The sequence below is a fragment of the Apodemus sylvaticus genome, chromosome 23, assembly GCF_947179515.1.
Source record: "Apodemus sylvaticus chromosome 23, mApoSyl1.1, whole genome shotgun sequence".
Lineage (NCBI taxonomy): Eukaryota > Metazoa > Chordata > Mammalia > Rodentia > Muridae > Apodemus > Apodemus sylvaticus.
The window spans coordinates 26,442,859-26,461,606 of NC_067494.1; the positions used below are offsets into that span (position 1 = coordinate 26,442,859).

General features: G+C 44.7%; 1 protein-coding gene across 5 annotated transcripts in view; it reads left to right on the forward strand.

Annotated features, from left to right (window-relative positions):
- Utrn (utrophin) overlaps positions 1 to 18,748 on the forward strand; it is a 508,244-nt gene that overhangs the window by 44,681 nt on the left and 444,815 nt on the right. For 2 of the 5 annotated variants that reach the window (XM_052169846.1, XM_052169849.1), the window contains exon 1: positions 9,579 to 9,761. The exons of 2 other annotated variants lie outside the window; for them this stretch is intronic. In XM_052169846.1, the coding sequence (XP_052025806.1) occupies positions 9,668 to 9,761 (94 nt within the window). In that variant the 5' untranslated portion in view covers positions 9,579 to 9,667. Of the gene's footprint in view, positions 1 to 9,574; positions 9,762 to 18,748 lie in introns of those variants that run through there. One more of the 5 variants, XM_052169850.1, reaches the window with a different exon arrangement.

Sequence of the window (18,748 nt, forward strand, 5' to 3'; positions counted from 1 at the left end):
CCTTGCTTTGGACACTTTCCTGTGAATTCTCCCACATTATGTTAGAAACTGCAAGGCCATGGTGGGTGTGGGACAATAGTTAGTCAATAAAGCGCTTGCCATGGTGGGGCCCTGAGTTTGATTAACTGAAATTATTGGAAAAAATCTGAGTGTGCTGGCCCACATTTGTAATCTCGGGGCTGAGGAGACAGGAGCGGTGGATCCTTGGACTCTTTCGAGAGTTAGTGTAGATGAATTTCAGCAAGGGCCCTTTCTCAAAGAAACAAGGTGGACAGTGATTAGGGAAGATACTTGAGGTTGACCTCTGGGCTCTACAAGCACCTAGACCCATGAACACACACACACACACACACACACACACACACACACACAGACACACAGACACACAGACACACAGACTAGACACATACTCACACAAGCCATACACACAGAAATAGAGAAAGGCAAACAGATACATACAGAGATACAACACAGAGACACACTCACAGATACACACACAGACATAAAGGCAGACACACACACATTCAGGTATACAGATAGATGTACACGTACACAGAGACACAGACAGACAGACATACAGACACAGACAGACATGTATAGGCAGACACACATTCACGTACACAGACACATAGGCACAGAGACACACACACAGACAGACAAGTACACAAACACACAGGTACACACACACACACACACACACACACACACATACACAGAGTCTACCACATGGTAAAGGCCTCCAGTTCTTTTCTCAGGGATGGTTCTGTCTAGTTATTACCTGGATTTTTTCCACTCTCTCCACAGTTCTGGCCCTAGCTGTCACAAATAGATGCTTGCCTCATTCTCCGTGGAGAGAGAGGATGGATGACACAGGAGAGTCTTAGTGGGTGGCGTGTCCGTGTCTGGACGAGAGAGACGGTCTCTGTGTGTTAGCAGCTGCAGGCTGGATCTGCGGATGACTCACATGTGTTAATCCCCGTATCTTCTGAAGAGAGAGCACCCTCAGATTTGCATGAGGACATCTGCTCAGGAAAGAAACGGTCCCGCCTGTGGCCAGGGTTGAAGTGCAGACAACTGTGCCTGTCGGACTGTAGTGGCTGGTGTCCATAGAAGCCGGTTTGTAAACAGGGATAGTGTTGCTTTTTGGAGGGGGCAGCTGATAGGGCTGGGTCTCTGTCTTTAGTGTTTGCACAGGCCATGGGAGCTGGTGACAGTATTTAGGAACTGGGGAAGTTAGTACACTTAGCTGCAGAGAGTCCGTGGGGAGACAGGCAGTGGCAGGTGACAATGGGGTAATGTTCTGAGCAGCCCTGTCTGAACCCATAGGCTGACGGAGCACCATGTGGTCATTTTTCCCATTGGGTTTTATTATCAAGGATAATAAAAGAAAAACTCTTGGATATCTTCTTCACACCTTGCCATAAAGCTTGAACATTCTAGAACTCTCTAGAAACTGGTCACGTTTTTCTCACAATCCCAACAAATGTACTTAAGAAAAGTCACTTGCTCTACAAGATGCAGGCTGCCTACAGATCTCTAAAAGACAGAACGTGTAACTTCAGATGGCACATGCCTATAATCTCGGCACTTGGGAGGTCAAGGAAGGATGATTGCTAAATTTGACTATAGTTTAGTCTCCAGGGTGAGAATCTGTCTCAAAAAAACCCAAGGCAGGACTGGAGGGACTCAGCAGTCCAGAGCATGTATGCACTCTCCTTGCAGAGGACTTGGGTTTGGTTCCCAGCACCCGGGTTGAACAGCGCACAACTGCCTACAGCTCAGCTCCATTGGGATCTGACAGCTCTGGACTCTGTGAGGATCCTCCTCACATATACATATAGCCCTCCACCCACATACCCAGTTGAAACAACAACAACAAAATCTTTGAAAAAAGACCCACTGAACTAAATCAATCAAAAACAACAAAACAAAACACATAGATGATTCAGAAAATCATGTGTCCTTTTATTTTTTTAAAAAATAGTATTTCTAAAGCCAGGTGGAGGTGGCATACACAAAGAGGCTGGCAGATTTCTGAGTTCGAGGCCAGAGTGTTCTACAGAGTGAGTTCCAGGACAGCCAGGGCCACACAGAGATACCCTGTCTTGAAGAACCAAACCAAATAGCGTTTCTAATTTCCTCTTTGTTTTTCAGTGTTTTGTGTTTTGTTTATCTTTGGCTGTCTTTGTAAGTAACTGTTCTTAGTTCCATGAAGAGCCCAGGCAGTGTCCTTCCTTCCTGCCATTAGGGTAGGTGCTTGGAGTGGGAATGGCTATCTGAGTCTAAGCAATTGGCTGTGTCAGTTTCTCCTAAGTCTCTGACAGGCCCGTCTTGCTTCTGGTAAGTGCAGGCTTCCTGGAGTATTGGTCTGTTCTACCACAGAGCCCTGTGAGCTACTACTTGATTAATGAAGACACTTGCCCCTTACACCAGACACAACAGGCCTTGAGACTTAGGCTGCTTCATTCTCAGATGTGTGCACCCTGCTGTGAGAGGCGAGCCTCCTTGGAGCCCCAGCTTGCCCCAGGGTTCCGAGGCTGTGATCCCTACTTTCCTCTCCTCCTCACTGAAAGGTGTGGTGTGGTGTCTTTCTCCTCTGTGTACCTCCAGGTAGCTTTCCTGATCCTGAGAAAAGTAGCCATGTTAACCTCAAACACGCCTCCTAGGATTTCCCTTTCACTTCCTTATTCCAAGTTACTGCCCTTGCCTTTCCAAATACAAGTCATTCTTCTAGCACACGGCAGTGGGGGCAGATTTCTTAGCTTCTGTGCAGTTGAGGATAATTTCTTACCTTTCAAAGTGTGCTGTAGATTTGACTCTCTGTAACTTGGTTTTGTGAATGAGACTGTCTTTCAATTCCATTGTATACTAATATGGTAGTAGAGGCCCGCTCTTAGATTTTATTTATATCTTTGTTGCTTTGGGAAAACAGGCTGATGTGAAATTACTCCACCCATGAAATACCATCCTTGGCTTTGCTTTTTTTGGGTTTGCTTATTTTTGCAAGAGTTTTTTTCTGGCGTTGACTTCTTGTAGTTGAATCATATCAGCAATAATCTGAACATTCTCAGCACATGTTGTCGGCATCGTGTGTAAAGTTCTTTTCATGCTAAAATAAGAGTTTTTGCTAATGATCTTTTTTCTTTTCTTTTAAAGATTTATTTATTTATTATATGTAAGTACACTGTAGCTGTGTTCAGACACACCAGAAGAGGGCATCAGATCTCATTATGGATGGTTGTGAGCCACAATGTGGTTGCTGGGATTTGAACTCAGGACCTTAGGAAGAGCAGTCCATGCTCTTAACCGCTGAGCCAACTCTCCAGTCCGCTAATGATCTATAATATGATTGAAAGCCAAGATAGAATTTCACAGTGAGACACGAATGAATTAAAGAAGTCCTAGAATGTTTTTCTGAGGAAGCACTGTTTCTTAGGGCTTCTGTATAAGTGGATTCAGCTAGCTGTGGATCAAAAATTTTGGGGAAAAATTGCCTTTCTAGTGTATATGTACAGACATCTTTTCCCCCATGATATTATTCGTTAAATGAGACAGAACTGGGACTGCTTCTATTGTGGTAGATACTGTGAGTAATTTACAGGTTCTCAGTGGATGTGATTGATATGGCGTCTTATATAAGGGACTTGGCCCTCTGGGCTTTGATATCTGCGGGTAGGCTTGGAACCATTCCTTCTCAGATACCCAGGAGAACTGCATCCTAAATCATGTCACTCTGAGGGCATGAGGAGGAGGGAGGGCTGAGCATGTAGCTCATGGATAAAGCACTTCTTGCCTAGCACGCCCAAGGCCCCAGCCTCCACTCTTAGTACCGCCAAGAAAAAACAAAGTTAGATTCTGTGGTCTTCAAGACAGATTGTGTCCTTTTCATCTTTATATTCCTGGGCTGTAGACTGGCTAGCAGAGTGAAGGAATGTGGTCCAGACTGTGGACTGTGTGAGCTTGTTTGAGACTGAACTCCATCCATCCTTCTCCGGGAAACCTCCAGGGACTTTGGAGCTACACAGTTCTGAGTACTGTGGAAAGGTCATTTAGCAGCTCCTAGGGAAGGGGGCCTGGAAGGGAACAGAACCTGGAGGCTGGGACAACTCTGTAGGTAGACTGCTCTGAGCCACCAGATGACCAAAGACGCCGGAAGGGTGTGTGGGGGTCTGGTGAGGCTGTGGGGTTTTACAATTATAGACTCACAATCCTTCATCTGCAGCTATAATACCCAAAGGAAGCTATGAATATAAGGAAAGGTAATTTCCTTATAATTTATTTGAAATTTGACCTGCACGTGGCCATCCCTGGGTGGGGGAACCAACCCTGATCTTGTGGGATTCTTTCGGAGTCTTCTCAGATTCTGTTTACTACTCAGAAGCGTGTCTGCTGCAGAAGTGAATGAATGTGTTTAGTTTCAGGGAAATACCTTGGATCTCGCTTCTTTTGGTTTTGTTGTAACCTGTGTTTCCTGATATATAACTTTTTCCTCTCATGGGAGGAGTTTAACTGGCAATTCTTTGTTTAAGGCTGGGTGGGGACACGGGCTGTGAAACTCGGCACATGAAGTAACAGCAGAAGTGCAGAGGGCTGAATGTCTAGCCCAGCACACTCAAGGGTTTAATAATGACCAGCTCATCAGCATGAAGCAAAACGGAACTTGGTGAGGATCAGACACAGGCATAGGTAGAGCACGGTTTATGGATTCTTTATTCATATGTGTGACCTCTGTTTGAAGCACGGGCCAGAAACAGGACAGAATTAAAGACTGCACCAGTTCTGTAGACTTGTTTGCACAATTGTTATCAATGCTAACTCTCTGGTCTGAATCATTATACCCTAGTTATATAAAATCCTCACATTATGGGAGGCAACATGAGAATTTTGTATGCTATTTTAACAACTGATTTTGATAGGTGTGAGGTCATTTCAAGACAGTGTATAAGGACATGAAACAAAAATGGTCATCAGATTATATTTCAAGACAGGCTATAAAGAGTCGAGAACTGTCTTATGCCCACTGCTATTAAGTAGAGATTGTCCGTTAGTGAGGGTGGTGGTGGGGTGATCTTAGAAACTTGCTAATTCAGTCAGGTGTTATTTCAGAGGCAGAAGGACACAACCTACCTGACCTCTTGCTTTTCTTGACATGAATGAGAAGCAAAACCATGGCTTCAGCTTAAGGGCGGTAAAGAAGAGTTGGCAGCCAAGGGCAGGGTTGTGCAGAGTCAGATGGTGGAGGGCCAAGGCCCTCCTACTCGGTCACCCTGGTGTCGGGGTGTGGTTTGGCACTAGCTTTTACCTGGCGCTTGGCACTCTTAGGAGTGTAGGTTCATTAGTTTGGACTGACAGTTGTAATACAATGTCCAAAGCCAAGAGGGTTTGCCCACAGTAGGATAAGGAAACCTTCTGTGGCTCAGTCAGCTGACCTGGGCTTGAAGGTGCATGTATTTGTATTTGTGTATTTATGTATATGTTTACATATGTGTGTATATTTTTGTGTGTGTGTGTTTGTATATAGGTATATGTATGACTGTTTGTGTTTGTGTGTGTGTGTATATATGTGTATATGTGTGTATATATATATATACATATATATGTATATATATACATATATATATATATATATTCCGAGACAGGGTTTCTCTGTGTAGCCTTGGCTGTCCTGGAACTCTGTAGACCAGGCTGGCCTCAAACTCAGAAATCCGCCTGCCTCTGCCTCCCGAGTGCTGGGATTAAAGGCGTGCACCACCACTGCCTGGCTATATTTATATATTTATGCATTCTTGTGTGTGTGTGTGTGTGTGTGTACACGTGTGTGTGTGTGTGTGTGTGTGTGTGTGTGTTATGCCAGCTATGTTTCTTCCATAGAGGACCAGTATCTGAATATCTTTCCTTCTCTCCCCCGCTTTGCCATGCTGCATGTGTTTCAGCTGTTTTGTTCTTTATCCTCTTTCCACGCCATCCCATTCTGTTCTTTCCCTGCTGGTGAGAGGAGACCCAGGCTCCCAGCCAGTTGCCGCGGGGCTATAATAGACCTAGTGGTATGTACCAAATTTGATTACAGCTGTCTCAACACCAGATGACTGAGAGTGCACATACCCTGGACAGATAATTGTGACAGAAATGGCCTATTGGTTTCACATGAGCTAGGACCGAGGCCACTGTGTAACCTATCAGAAGAACAGATCTGTGAGGAACACGTTCCCACAGTCTTGAGGAGTTTTTGGAGAGAGCCCGCCATGAGAGGTTTTTAGGAGCAACTTCAGATAATCTTGGCGAACTGATGATAGCGTCTTCTGTTTCTCATTCTCAGGAGTTAGGGGTAGTCCCAGAGCTTTGCCCAGAGGTCGTTCCGTGTTTTATCCGTCCTGCAGAGAAGCCAGTGCGGGGCCTAAATGGGCTGATGTGTGGCTTCTTTGCTTTTGAACCTTGATGACGTTTCTATTTAGCTCAGTGAGATTGTTTTAGAAAATTTCCCACAGTGGAAAGTTCTCTTGGACAGATGAAAGTTCAATGGTCACTTTCAAAATCAGTCGTGTGCCAAGAAATAACTAAAACAATGGATTACGTAGTCCAGCCTTGGGACATGGAAATTTTTAAAAGATGGATGATTCATATTATTAATACAGGTTGTAAGACTTGAGGCCTTGCATCGGAAAACAGAGAAGAGGGCCTTTCTTTTTCTTTTCTTTTCTTTTCTTTTTTGTTTATAATTTCTTTTTTTCTGGGTAAAAGAATTCCTTTTATTTTCTCTGATGATGATCTTGCCTGCATACATTCAATATCTGTGAAGGCCAGGAAAGGATGTTTGCTCCTTTGGAACTGGAGTTTTGGTAGTTGCAAACTGTTGTGTGGTTGCCCCTAACTGCACCTGGTTGGTTCCTCTGCAAAAGCAGTAAGGTCTCCTAACCACTGAACCACCTCTCCAGCTCCAAATGTTATTTTATTTTTCAAAGTTATTTTTTCAATCTGCATATGACCTATCTGCTGCGAAGAAACACTATGACCAAGGCAGCTCTTATAAGGACAGCATTTAATTGGGGCTGACTTACAGTCTCAGAGATTCAGTCCATCATCATCAAGGCGGGAGCAGGGCATTGTCCAGGCAGGCATGGTACAGGAGGAGCTGAGAGTTCTACATCTTCATCTGAAGGCTGCTGGGAGAAGACTGGCTCCCACGTGGTTAGGAGACAGGTCTCATTGCCCACCTCCACAGTGACACATTTCCTTCAACAAGGCCACACCTACTCCAGCAAGGCCACACTTCCTAATAGTGGCACTCCCTAAGCCATACATAATTCAAAACACCACATGTTCCTATAGTATTTTCTTCACTGTACTTTATATAGATTTTGTTCTCCTTAGTTTTTATGAGGTAGGACTAAAAAAGTTAAATTCTATAATAGAATGTTAAATCAAGAGGTAATTCATATCATCCTACGTAAATTTTTCGGACATGCTAAGGTTCAAAAGAACTATCAGACCTTTGAATTAGACTCTATTTTGAGTAGTCATTGTATTCTCCCATATCTATACTTTTGATAGGGAAAGGTAATTTAAAGTTACTGCCTGCATATGACCTTGGCTACCTTTAAGATTTGTGGGATAGCTCAGTGGGTAAGGATGCTGGCTTCCCGGTCAAGCAACCAGTGTTCAAGTCCCAGGACCAACTCCTGAATGTTCTCCTGTGACCCTCACAGGGGATGACTGGCATAAACTCCTCCCACATAAATGTTACAAAGGATCTTTTTGAAGTTTTTTCTCCTTAAGAAGATTTATATATAATAACTTACCAAAGCCTGAAGTCATTTTGTCTACTTCTGGTTAAAAAGACAAAATGTGGCCAGTGCGGACCCACACAACTATGCCAGCCAAAGCTCCGGATTCACTGGTGCCTTGCTGAAGCTGGCTCCCGCTGTAGATGGATGCCTCTTTTCTCCGGGATGATGCGGGGTCAGGCTTCTGTTTTTGTTTGTTACTTTGGCTACTTAGCTCTGCCTGTGGTAACAGAGATGGTTTGGTTTACGGTGAACCGTGAATATGGAGAGTCGTCATGGAACTGCTGGTGAGAATGTTAAATGGTAGTGCCAGTTTGGAAAAGTGCACTGTAGTTCTTCAGTGCATCTGTAGTGTTATACACTAGAACATCCTTTGTGACTCTACTTCTGGGATATATGTTATCTCCAGAAGGATTGGAAAATGTGTCCATAGAAGTAATTTGCATGTGGATATTTAGAGCTGAAAAATTAATAACGGTCCAAAGGTGGGCCCAGTCCAGTTGTCTGTGAACTGATGAAGGATGCGATGTGCTTTATCCGTGCAGTAAAACATTCTGTCACCAACAATGAGATGTTGATGCATGCTACGTGAGGCTTGCAAACGTGCTAGGCTTGCAAACGTGCTAGGTTAAAGAAGCCAGGCCCAAGGCATCAAATCCTGTTGATTTTATTTATAGGAAGTATCTAGAACCAGTGAATCTCTGGAGACCAGAAGGAGATGCCTTGGGCTGGGTAAGGAAGCGTCTGAAGAATGACTGCTATCCGTAGGAGTGAAGGGAGGCCTTTCAGTGGATGGTGGGGTGGTTGCAGAGTCTGCCAACATACTGAAATCTGTTGACGTGGGCATTGCGTGTGTACTTACGATGTCATACTACGTGGATTATAGCACTAAAATGGTCACTTATCCTGGATTTTGACTATGTGACATGATCTGAACCATTCTGAGTTTTTACTGTCTCACCCTGTCTTATTCATTTGGAGAATAAGGATCAGAGGAGATAGTGTTTATTTTTTTTCAGAGTCACAAGTCTATGGTCTTCTGAGCCACATAGGTTCCTTTTAGTTGGAATTCCTGTGGATCCTGGTAGGGTTATATATTCTGTGAAAATCTTTGTGCTAGGTACAGGTTTTCTGTTTCAGAGGAGGGAAGAAAGCTATTAGATCAATACTAAGGTCGCAGATACGGCGGTACAAAAGCCTTTCCTTCTTTCTTGCACGTGTGTGGATAACACGTATGCAAATGATGTCAAGAGAACAAGACAAACATCTAAAATAGAAGTCTGGAAAATATGAGTCAAAAAATGGTTACCTCTGATAAGTCTGTGTGGTTATTATTTTTTTCCACCATAGCAGTTTCTTTCTCTTTTTCCTTATGGTTTTTAGAGACAGGATTTCTCTATGTAGCCATTGCTGTCCTAGAGCGTACTCTGTAGACCAGGCTGGCCTTGAACTCACAGAGATCCACCTGCCTCTGCTTCTCCTGTGCTGGGAGTAAAGGCTTGCACCACCACCATAGTAAACACTGTTGTGTGTATGCATAGTGGTGTGTGTGTGTGTGTGTGTGTGTGTGTGTTGGTCCTTGCTGTCAGACACCATCAAACAAGAAAAGTTAGCATCTCCCTAGTTGATTTGGAACATTCAAAGGCTCTTAGCTGTGACTGTTAAAACCAAAAGTACCTCAGGAGTTCTTACTGACTGCAGAGTTTAACTTCCTGTCTGGTACTGAGGGGAGGTGGAGTTAGATTTAGTCAGATCCTCTTGTGGGAAAAATAAAAGGGACTTAAAAAAAAAAAAACCAACCTAACAGGACATCCCAGTGTGCAGTTCGCAGGCGGCTTTTGTGCCTGACTTCCTTCAGGGTTTCCTGGTCTCGGCGGCTGTAGGTAATGAGCAGCCTGGCAGGCAGCGCTTTTCGTTGGAAAAAGTGGAGGTTGGATTTGCCTGGGCAGGTGTCTCTCCCGGCTTGCAGGAGATCTCCAGGTAAGTTTGTCACTTGCTGGACGGCAGGTGGGAAGGGAGGCTTTTGCAAGAAGGGTGTTCCAGTCTGCAGAGCATCCCTTTCTTTTTCTTGTTGAGTCTGATGTGTTCAGTCAGGAAGCTGCTGGGAGCTTCTCTGTGACAGGCAGGGATGGCCTGTCCCTCCAGACGCTGGGTCTCTGTGGGGCCACACATCGGGTCCTTCCTTTCTTTGGACTGAAGCTGTTACACGCTGTTGTGTCAAAGGTTTGCCACCTTATCCAAGTTTGCTCTTTTAGCATTTGGGTGCTTGTTCGTGTTTCATTTTGATTTACTGTGCGTTGGTGCTTTGCCGGCATGTATGTCTGTGTGAGGATGTCAGATTCCCTGGAACTGGAGTTGCAGACAGATGCGAGCTGCCCTGTGGGGGCTAGGAATCGAACCAGTGCTCTTCAAGGCTGAGCCGTTCTCCAGCTCCCTGACTGTTTGCACTTAAAGAGAAAACCTTTCCTCAGTGGCAAGCCACTTATGTAGCCCAGGCTGGCCATGTCCTCTAGATCTTCCAGCTCCACCTCTGGTGAGCTGGGTTTTTGGTGTGCAGCACCAAATCTGATGCTGAGGTGCTGAACGGTGACAGACCTTTCTAGAAAGGCAGCGTTCTAGGAAGCACAGCTGGGGTTTAGAGCTGAGAAGGAACACAAGGAAACATCGCACTGTGGTGGACTGTTGGGGTGTCTGTTTACTGCACTGGGGTGAGTGGGGGAAACTGGGGGCTTCCGTTTATTACAGGTGTGTCCCTGGAAAGGCAGATCTTCCCGGGGGGATTGGTGTCCTGACCTTTTCCCTAATTAAAGTCTGTTTCCAGAGTGACTTAGTATTTCTGATCGGCTCAGACATCCATATGTTCCTAAATGGATACATGAATATGCTGGCTATGTGGTCTGTCTGAGGAAAATAAATCCAAAAGATGTGTTTTGGTGCGCTGTAAGTTCCCTGAGTCAATACTTTCCCTATAAAAAAAGAGAAACCAAACGAAATAACAACACACACACACACACACACACACACACCAAAAACAAATAAACAAACAAAAAAACAAAAGAAAATAAAGGGTACTTAGATTTTTTTTTTTAAATTATTTTCTTCTTTGCAACTTTTCTCCCCTTTCAATATTTTGCGTTCTAGTAGCATAGGAACACAACACTAGGTGCTTCCCATAAGCACGCTATTGAAATAAGAGGGCCAGCTTGTATTTTCTTAACCATTAACTTTCTTGGCCAAGGGCTCTGTGGTGTCTGTACACTGATATTATGCACGTTGCCTCTCTCTCTGTTTTCTTACTGAGGAGTCTGATGGTTCCAGCGTATAATCACGGTACCTTTCAGGGCTGTGACTAACACTCCCCGAACAGAGGTAATCACAGTGGCACTGTGACCTTTCTGAAATCCCTTTGGAGTCTGGTGGACTTCTCTTTTAACCTGCCCGAGATTTCAGCCTCTCCTCGTCTTGCTGCAGAGGGTCTGGAGCAGCCTCGGTGGTTGGAATCAGAAACCAACCAGAAGAAAATTATGGGCAATAGTAAACAAAGTTACCAGATGACAAGGTCAGATATTTTAAAACACTATCTTGGCTGAGTTCTGCTCTATTTCAGCAGTACTCCTTCCTTTGCTCTGATTGCTATAAAGGCTTTGGGAAGATAGCATTAAAAAAAATAAAATTATTTCAGGGATGCTATTTTCATAAAAAAAATAGAAAACCAATGTTTAACCAGTCCCAAATTCTACAAGAGTTCAGCGTCTTTTCTTTTAAATTAAGCTGGGTTTATTTTAGTTTTGTGATGCATATTTCTTCAGTGATCTTGATAGAAGTAAAGATAATAGAATGAGTGGTTAAAGTGGTATTTTGATGGGACACACATTCACGTAGGCATCTGTGAATGACCAGAGGACACGCCCAAGGTTCCCCCTGCTCTGTGAACAACTTTGGGAGAGGCTGCTTATCCTGCCACCCTTCCCTCTGTCTTATTGGCTGATGACTCTGTGTCTGGATTGGGATATCCTTTTTAGATGGAAGGATTGGACATTTCAACTGTATATCGTAGCCACCTGTGTCTTGAGGTTCTTTCCAGTGGCTCTGATGTGGCTGAATGGAGACAGTGACTTCGTAGATTTGCAGTAGCTCTCAGGATGGAGATGGATGTCCTGGATGGAGCCGTGGAGATGTTGACGTTTGTGCCAGCTGAACTGGCAGTTCTACCCTAGATGGATAAGAAGACATTGTCACCCCTGTAGCCCAGGTCTCCACCCGAGGAAGTCCATAGTGCTGTGGAGCGAACAAATGTGTTCCTTGGTTAGGATCCGGCAAAGGCGTAGCTTCCAGTGTGTGCTGAGGTTTGGTGCGTGATGTGCAATGCTGGGATTGACAGTTGAGAGGGAGAAGCTCTAGAAAGAGACCTTAGGGACTGGGTGGCTTGCTGGAATAGTCTACACTTGATCTTAGCCAAAAGAAGCGATCGCTGGAATATTCTAATGCAGCAAGGTGAATGGGGAACTTTAGAAGTAAGAGTTACACTAGGAATTGTGTCTGTGTGTGTTACAGAGAGAGAGAGGGAGGGGAGGGAGAGGGGGAGGGAAGGGAGGGAAGGGAGGGAGGGGAAGGGAAGGGAGGGAAGGGAGAAAAGGGAGGGAGGGAGGGGGGAGGGAGATTTGGAAACATTGCCAGGAAGTTCTCCTGTACTATATTGGCTTCTTTTTGATGCTTGGGTTGGCAGCCTGCGAGTTTGATTCCCCTTGGATGTTGAGGTCTTCTTTAATTACTTTTTCCTGTATTTAGTTAACATGTAGTCACCTGATGGTACAGTCTGTACCCTGGGAAGCGCCAAGAGTATAAAATTGCCTCTATGGGGCAAGGGCTAAAATCTGGGGCTGGGTAAGAGGCCTGGGCCCTGGTGGTCTTGATGGTTACTTGGGCTGTCAGACTTGCCAGAGGCTTAGCCCCAGGAAGGAGCTCAGGCCAGAGAGCAGAGCAGAGTGCCTGCTGGTGAGGCGCCCTCCATAACCCTGTCAGCCAAAGAGAACGGAGTCATCTGTTCTGAAGACCAAGCAGGCTGTCAATTTCAAAGGCACAAGAATGCAGTGATTTGGGGAGAAGAAAGGCAGAGGTGACCTGAGAATTGTCATCAAGAAGACCCTGGAGCAGTGGTTCTCAGTCTTTGGGTTGAGACCCTGGGGATCAAAAGACCTTTTCACAGGGCTCACCTAAGACCGTTGGAAAACACAGATACTTACATTATGCTTCATAACAGCAAAATTATAGTTATTAAGGGGCAACGAAAATAACCTGTGGTTGGGGTTACACCATGAGGGACGGTATTAAAGGGTCGAAGCTTTAGGAGGGTTGAGAAGCAGTGCTCTCGAGCCAGGCTAGGTGGCACAGGCCTTTAATCTCAGGACTCAAAGGCAGAGGCAGGGATCAGCGGATCTCTGTGAGTTCCAGGATATACCGAGCTACAGGGTAAAATCCTGGGTCAAGAAAAAGGAGAAAGGGATACTGAACTGTTTAGTCTTGGATTCCAGATACTCCTGTCATGAACTATGTGAATCACTGAATCTTGGAGACCTAGTCCCCAGGAGATGATGGTATTTAGGATTCACACGTTTTAAGTACTGTGCAAAATACAGTCATAGCACTAGAAAAATAAAAGGCATAAGTTGTGTAACCGGTAGTATGTGAATTGATTGATAATGAACTCGGCTTGCTGGTCAGTGTCTAGGAAAAGGAGATTAAACATATCAGATATGGTACTCAAAAGACTAAGCTGCAGTCTTTCATCCCATCATGTCCTGTGTATTTTTCCTTGGTATCACGTGAGTGGCTACTTCTGGACCTGGTCCTGGATCTGTTTAATGTTTTCCCACCGTCTCTCTGACCCGTGCTTAGAGGGCACCAGGTGCTTCCTGCTTGAAACATTAGCAAGTTCAGGACTTGTTGGAAAGCGATGTTAGGTACCGTGTGAGAATTTGATAGGATCTTGGTCTAGTGCTCCCTGCTCCCCACCCCCATGCCTCATTCCTGTCTCCACACTCTGACCTTAATTTCAACAGTTCAGTGAACTGGCAACTCTTTAAGTAGTTTTTTCCCACTGCACTAGGACTTGCATTGTTTGGTGGAGGAAGATGAGTCACAGCCTAGTTCTGCCCTTGTGTGAGGTGGAATCCTAGTCTAAGGCTAAAGAACACAGGCCAGGCTCTTTGTGTAAATCACAGTAATCGAAACAGGGTGGGGTAGGTGGGGGTGACACACTGGGAGCCAGGGCGGCCATGCTGCTGAAATTACACTTAGCTTGGAGGATCCTTTTATATTTTAACAAACCTGACTTTTAATAATGCCTTGAAAACAATCTTAAGGAGTCAGACTCCTTCAAACAAAAATCAATGCAGAATCAAAATTATACAGAAGAGAAAATTGTCCTCCTCCCTTTTCTCCCATCCCCATAACCAGGATTGCTGCCTTGGGTGTTCCGTGAAACCCTTTCGCTGTGAAGATGAAAACATAAAGCTTTATATCTAAGTTCCCAAAAGGACAACACTTCCTTTTTGTATCAAACGAAAATCTTTGTGTGTTAGTGGCACGCAATTAAATCAAAGTAAAGCAAAACCAAGCCACAAACAAATAACTGAAGATTACAAGTATCAGGGCCTGCATATCGTAGCGTACTGGGCTACCGTGAGAGAACGTGTGTTTTTATTATTAAAGTGCCACCGTAGAGGGTGGGCGAGTGTTTGAATTTGTGTGTGTGTGTGTGTGTGTGTGTGTCTGTGTGTCTGTCTGTCTGTGTTCAAATGTGTCTTGGGAACAAACTTCCTGTCATCTTTTCCTACTTTGGTGCCCATTTTCTTCTGTTCCACAAATCCCTGATTTTGAAACTCTTACTGATTCCAAAACCGATTCCTACATAAAACGGGAGATTTCCAATAACTTGCTTTAATTTTGTTTGAGGTTTAAGATGGTTAACCTCTAACTTAAAAGATCGACATGATTTTGCTGATCTCTGAGATAGAGGTTTACGTCTTTGGACTCAGACCCCACATTTTTCCTCTCTTTTTGGTGACTGTGGAGACAGCAGCCATCCCTAAACCACGCTAAGACTAGTCATTATTTAGGTACCCTCAATATTTTATTACATTTTTCATATACTGGTAATTAATTTCACATGGATGGTAAACTGGGAATTCTTTAAGGCCCACTTTCCATATATTGTGGAACCTATTACAGTTAGGACAAGGAGGCTGTGGAGTGAAACTTGAAACTAAATAGCAGTTCTGTTGACACAGAATGCAGTGAAGCCTGTGGCTGGAGGTGGGGCTCAGTGCTAAGGATACTTGATGTTCTTGCATAGGACCCCACACCGAGTGGCTCACAACCATCAGAACTCTTCTTGCCCAAGACTCAATGGCCTCTTTTGTCTTTCAAAGGCACCTGCACACCAATAAATATACAAATATTCACATACACACAAATACACGTAAAATTAAATAAGTTAGTAGTGCCTTCAAGATGGAGCTGGTAACTGTCATTTTGTTTTGTAAAGATGTGTGATATACACATTTCTTATCTAAGCCCAATCGAGGGAAGGATTATAACAAATGATGACCACTTACGAGAATGGAGTCTTTCAGGCTATTATAGAAAAAAATACGTGTGGCTCTTCAAGGAAGATGAGACTTTTGTTTAAATCTGGTATCATGCTTACCAATATTTATTATTTGCTGTTTAGTTCCTAGCCTTCGGTCTAGATAGATCCCTTAGGAATTTTCCACGTCCAAGCACTGAGCCTGGAACTTTAGGTTTGGTTCCTCTGAATGGCATACAGGACGGCACGTGGGCTGTTTTGGGGATGTGATCGTGGCGTGGCGCCCAAAGTGGTTTTACTGTTTTTAGAGTTCACTTTCATTTGCACAAAAAGGATCTCCTTCTCCCTCCCCTGTTTGCCAGCGAGAGACTGGCCACCTAGCTGCCCCGCTCGCTCGCTCGTTCTCTGCGACATGACCTATTTGCTTTCTGATGACTTGTATAAAAGACTTAATTTAGTCTGCAGAGAGGGTGATTTCTCCAGCTAGAGGATCACTGTCACCATAGTCTAGAAGCATGAGGGATGCCCGGTGGGTGTCGTTGCTCCAGTTCCTGTGGGAGGCTGACTCCGAGGTGCTAGGAAGAAAGACACCAAGCGCAGTTTCCTCCAGTTCGCTTTGCACATCATCCGAGAAAATGCTGCGAGATAGCCGAGATAGCCGTCTGCCTGGCCCTCCCTCCACAAAGCGGGTCCTCTTACTGCACCCGCTCTGACCCTTTTCTTCTGGTTGGTACAGCAAGCTCCTTGTTGAGAACTTGGTGCCAAGGTTGTCCCCTGCTTTTGGACCTGGCCTAGTTTCTTGCTGACTTCTGCTTGGTTCAGGGCACTCACCCTTTTTTCTGGTGTTTGTCACCGCTGTGTGGTTTTGCTGACCCCCTTTCTTTTGTGATCACTCAGAGGGAGACGCATCCATGCCAGGTAGTGTCTGCTAGCTGTCTGAATGAGTTAAGATAGTTTTGTATCAGCTGGGTATGGCGGTGTGTACTTGTAATACCAGCACCCAGTAGGGGGAGGCAGGAGGATTGCTTCAGGCCAGCCTGGTTGACATAGTGAGGGCTTGGGAAGCCCGGATTACATCATGAGACCTTGTTAAAAGCACACAAGTGAGAAAGAGCAAAGTGTATTTATTACCTAACTCCGAGTCACTAGTGTATAACAGGAAAAGCATAGTCAGGGTGTGTTTGCATGCCCTGCCAGATAGCACTTCTGACCTGGGGTCCTATGATGAAAAATTCCTAGCCTGTTGCTATGTTCTGGGAGAGAGGCAAGCATTAGTTTCCAAGGTCTTTTTTTTTTAAATTATTTATCTTATATATATGAGTAGCTGTTTTTAGACACACCAGAAGAGGACATCGAATCCCATTACAGATGGTTGTGAGCCACCATGACTCTATAAGAGCAGTCAGTGTTCTTAACTGCTGAGCCATCTCTCCAGCCTCGTTGTTTTTTTGTTTTTTGTCTTTTTGTTTTGTTTTTAACTTTACATATTTTCATGTGCTGTTTTCTTTGAATTGTGTTGCACGTGGTCAAGAATTGGAAAAAAATAAAGACAGACATGATCTGCTAAGCATGTATTGAGTGCCTGCAGTTTTCTTGGTCTTGGTTTCGAGACAAGGTTTATCTGTGTAGCCCTGGCTGTCCTAGAACTCACTCTGTAGACCAGGCTGGCCTTGAACTCAGAAATCTGCCTGTCTCTGCCTCCCAGAGTGCTGGAATTACAGGTGTCTGCCGCCACTGCCGCCGCTGCTGCCGCAGCCACCACCACCTGGCTGTTACTGTGTTTTAAACACAAACACACACGCACACACACACACACACATGTGCGTTTATATATATTAAATATATACATATATAATATATGCATATACATATATTAAATATATCATACATACACATATATTTAAAGATAATATATATTTTATTTATATATATATGTCTATGTTTGTATGTGTATACACGCCTGTAGAGTCCAGAAAAGGGTGTTGGACTCCCCCCATAGCTGAAGTTACAGGTTGTTATAAGCCTGATTTGGGGACTGGGAACTGAACTCAGGTCTTCTAGAAGAGCAGCAGGTGCTTTTGACCTTTGAGATATTCAGCTGTGGGTGAGACTGTTTTATCCTCAAGTCTTTGGGGTCTCTTCTGGCGGGTGGGTTCTTGTTCTATGGTCAGTTTCCAGGCCAACAGCTTTTGGGATAGCTCCTGCTCCAGTTGTTTGGGACCCACATGAAGACCAAGCTGCACTTCTGCTGCATATGCGTGGGGAGTTTTAAATAGTCTTTGTTGTATTGTTTTGTTTTGTAGCCCAGGGCCACAGCGTACACTTTGCAGACAGTGCCCAGAGCTAGTGATAAGCATTTGTCAGAGTATGAAGTGCAGGCTCATCCGTGATGTAGGGCCTCTTCGCATGCTTGAGTGGTGGTTTTGAGGTCTAGATCAGGCCTGTGGAAAGGTAGTGAGTGGGTGCGAGTGTTACTGACATCAACATCCTGACAATACTGATGTGCTCACCAGCAGGCAGATTGTAGAGGACAGGAAAAAAAAAGACTGCAGTGCTCAGCAACCTGGTCAAGAGGGCACCATGTTGCTGTTCAAGGAGGCTAAAACCGGAAAAATAATTAGCATGTGAAAAGGTTCTTCTGTGGAAATGGTTGCAAGTTAAAGGAAGCAGGTTGATTTTTCTGAGTTGGAACACCCGTTCAGCCTCAAAATAATATTTTCACATTTTGTTCTTCCAAAATACCAACTCTCCCGCAACCACCATCCTCCGCCCCCAACCCCATTGTGGTTGTTGTTGTTGTGTAGCCTGAGTGTGGCTGGAGTTGAGCTCATTCCTCCGCTGGCTTCCAGCTGCTTGCCTGGCACTTTGGAGCCATTGACTGAGAGGCATGGCAAAGCTTGTGTTTCTTTGTAGCCCAGATTGACCTTGACCTTCTGCTCCTAAGGCGGAGATGACACGTGTTTACCACTGTACAGTAACTTTTATTAAACCCGGTGCAATTGTTGACTGGTCTCCTTGGCTTATCACCTCAGTGTGCTAACCTAGGCCTAGTCCTGGAAGCTTCTAGTCTCCGTACAATCTAATCCGGGCCTAGACTTGTTTTCAGCCTCTGACACTTACTGCTGAATAAGCTCACCCTTTCTAGTTCTTTCTGAGCTCTGGCTGGCTGATTGATCTCAGCTGTTCTGGCTCAGAACCCCTCTCCAAGCTGACTGGTTCAATCTGGCTTCTCTCTCAGCCTCTTCTGAATGGCCCTGCCTGGACTCATACTCTTTTTGGCAATATGTTCTAATCTTCTGGCTCCTTCTCGTTCTCTGACTCACTCTGTCTTCACCTGTGCCTAGTTTGTTCTTTCTCTGCAACCTGTCTCTGTACAACT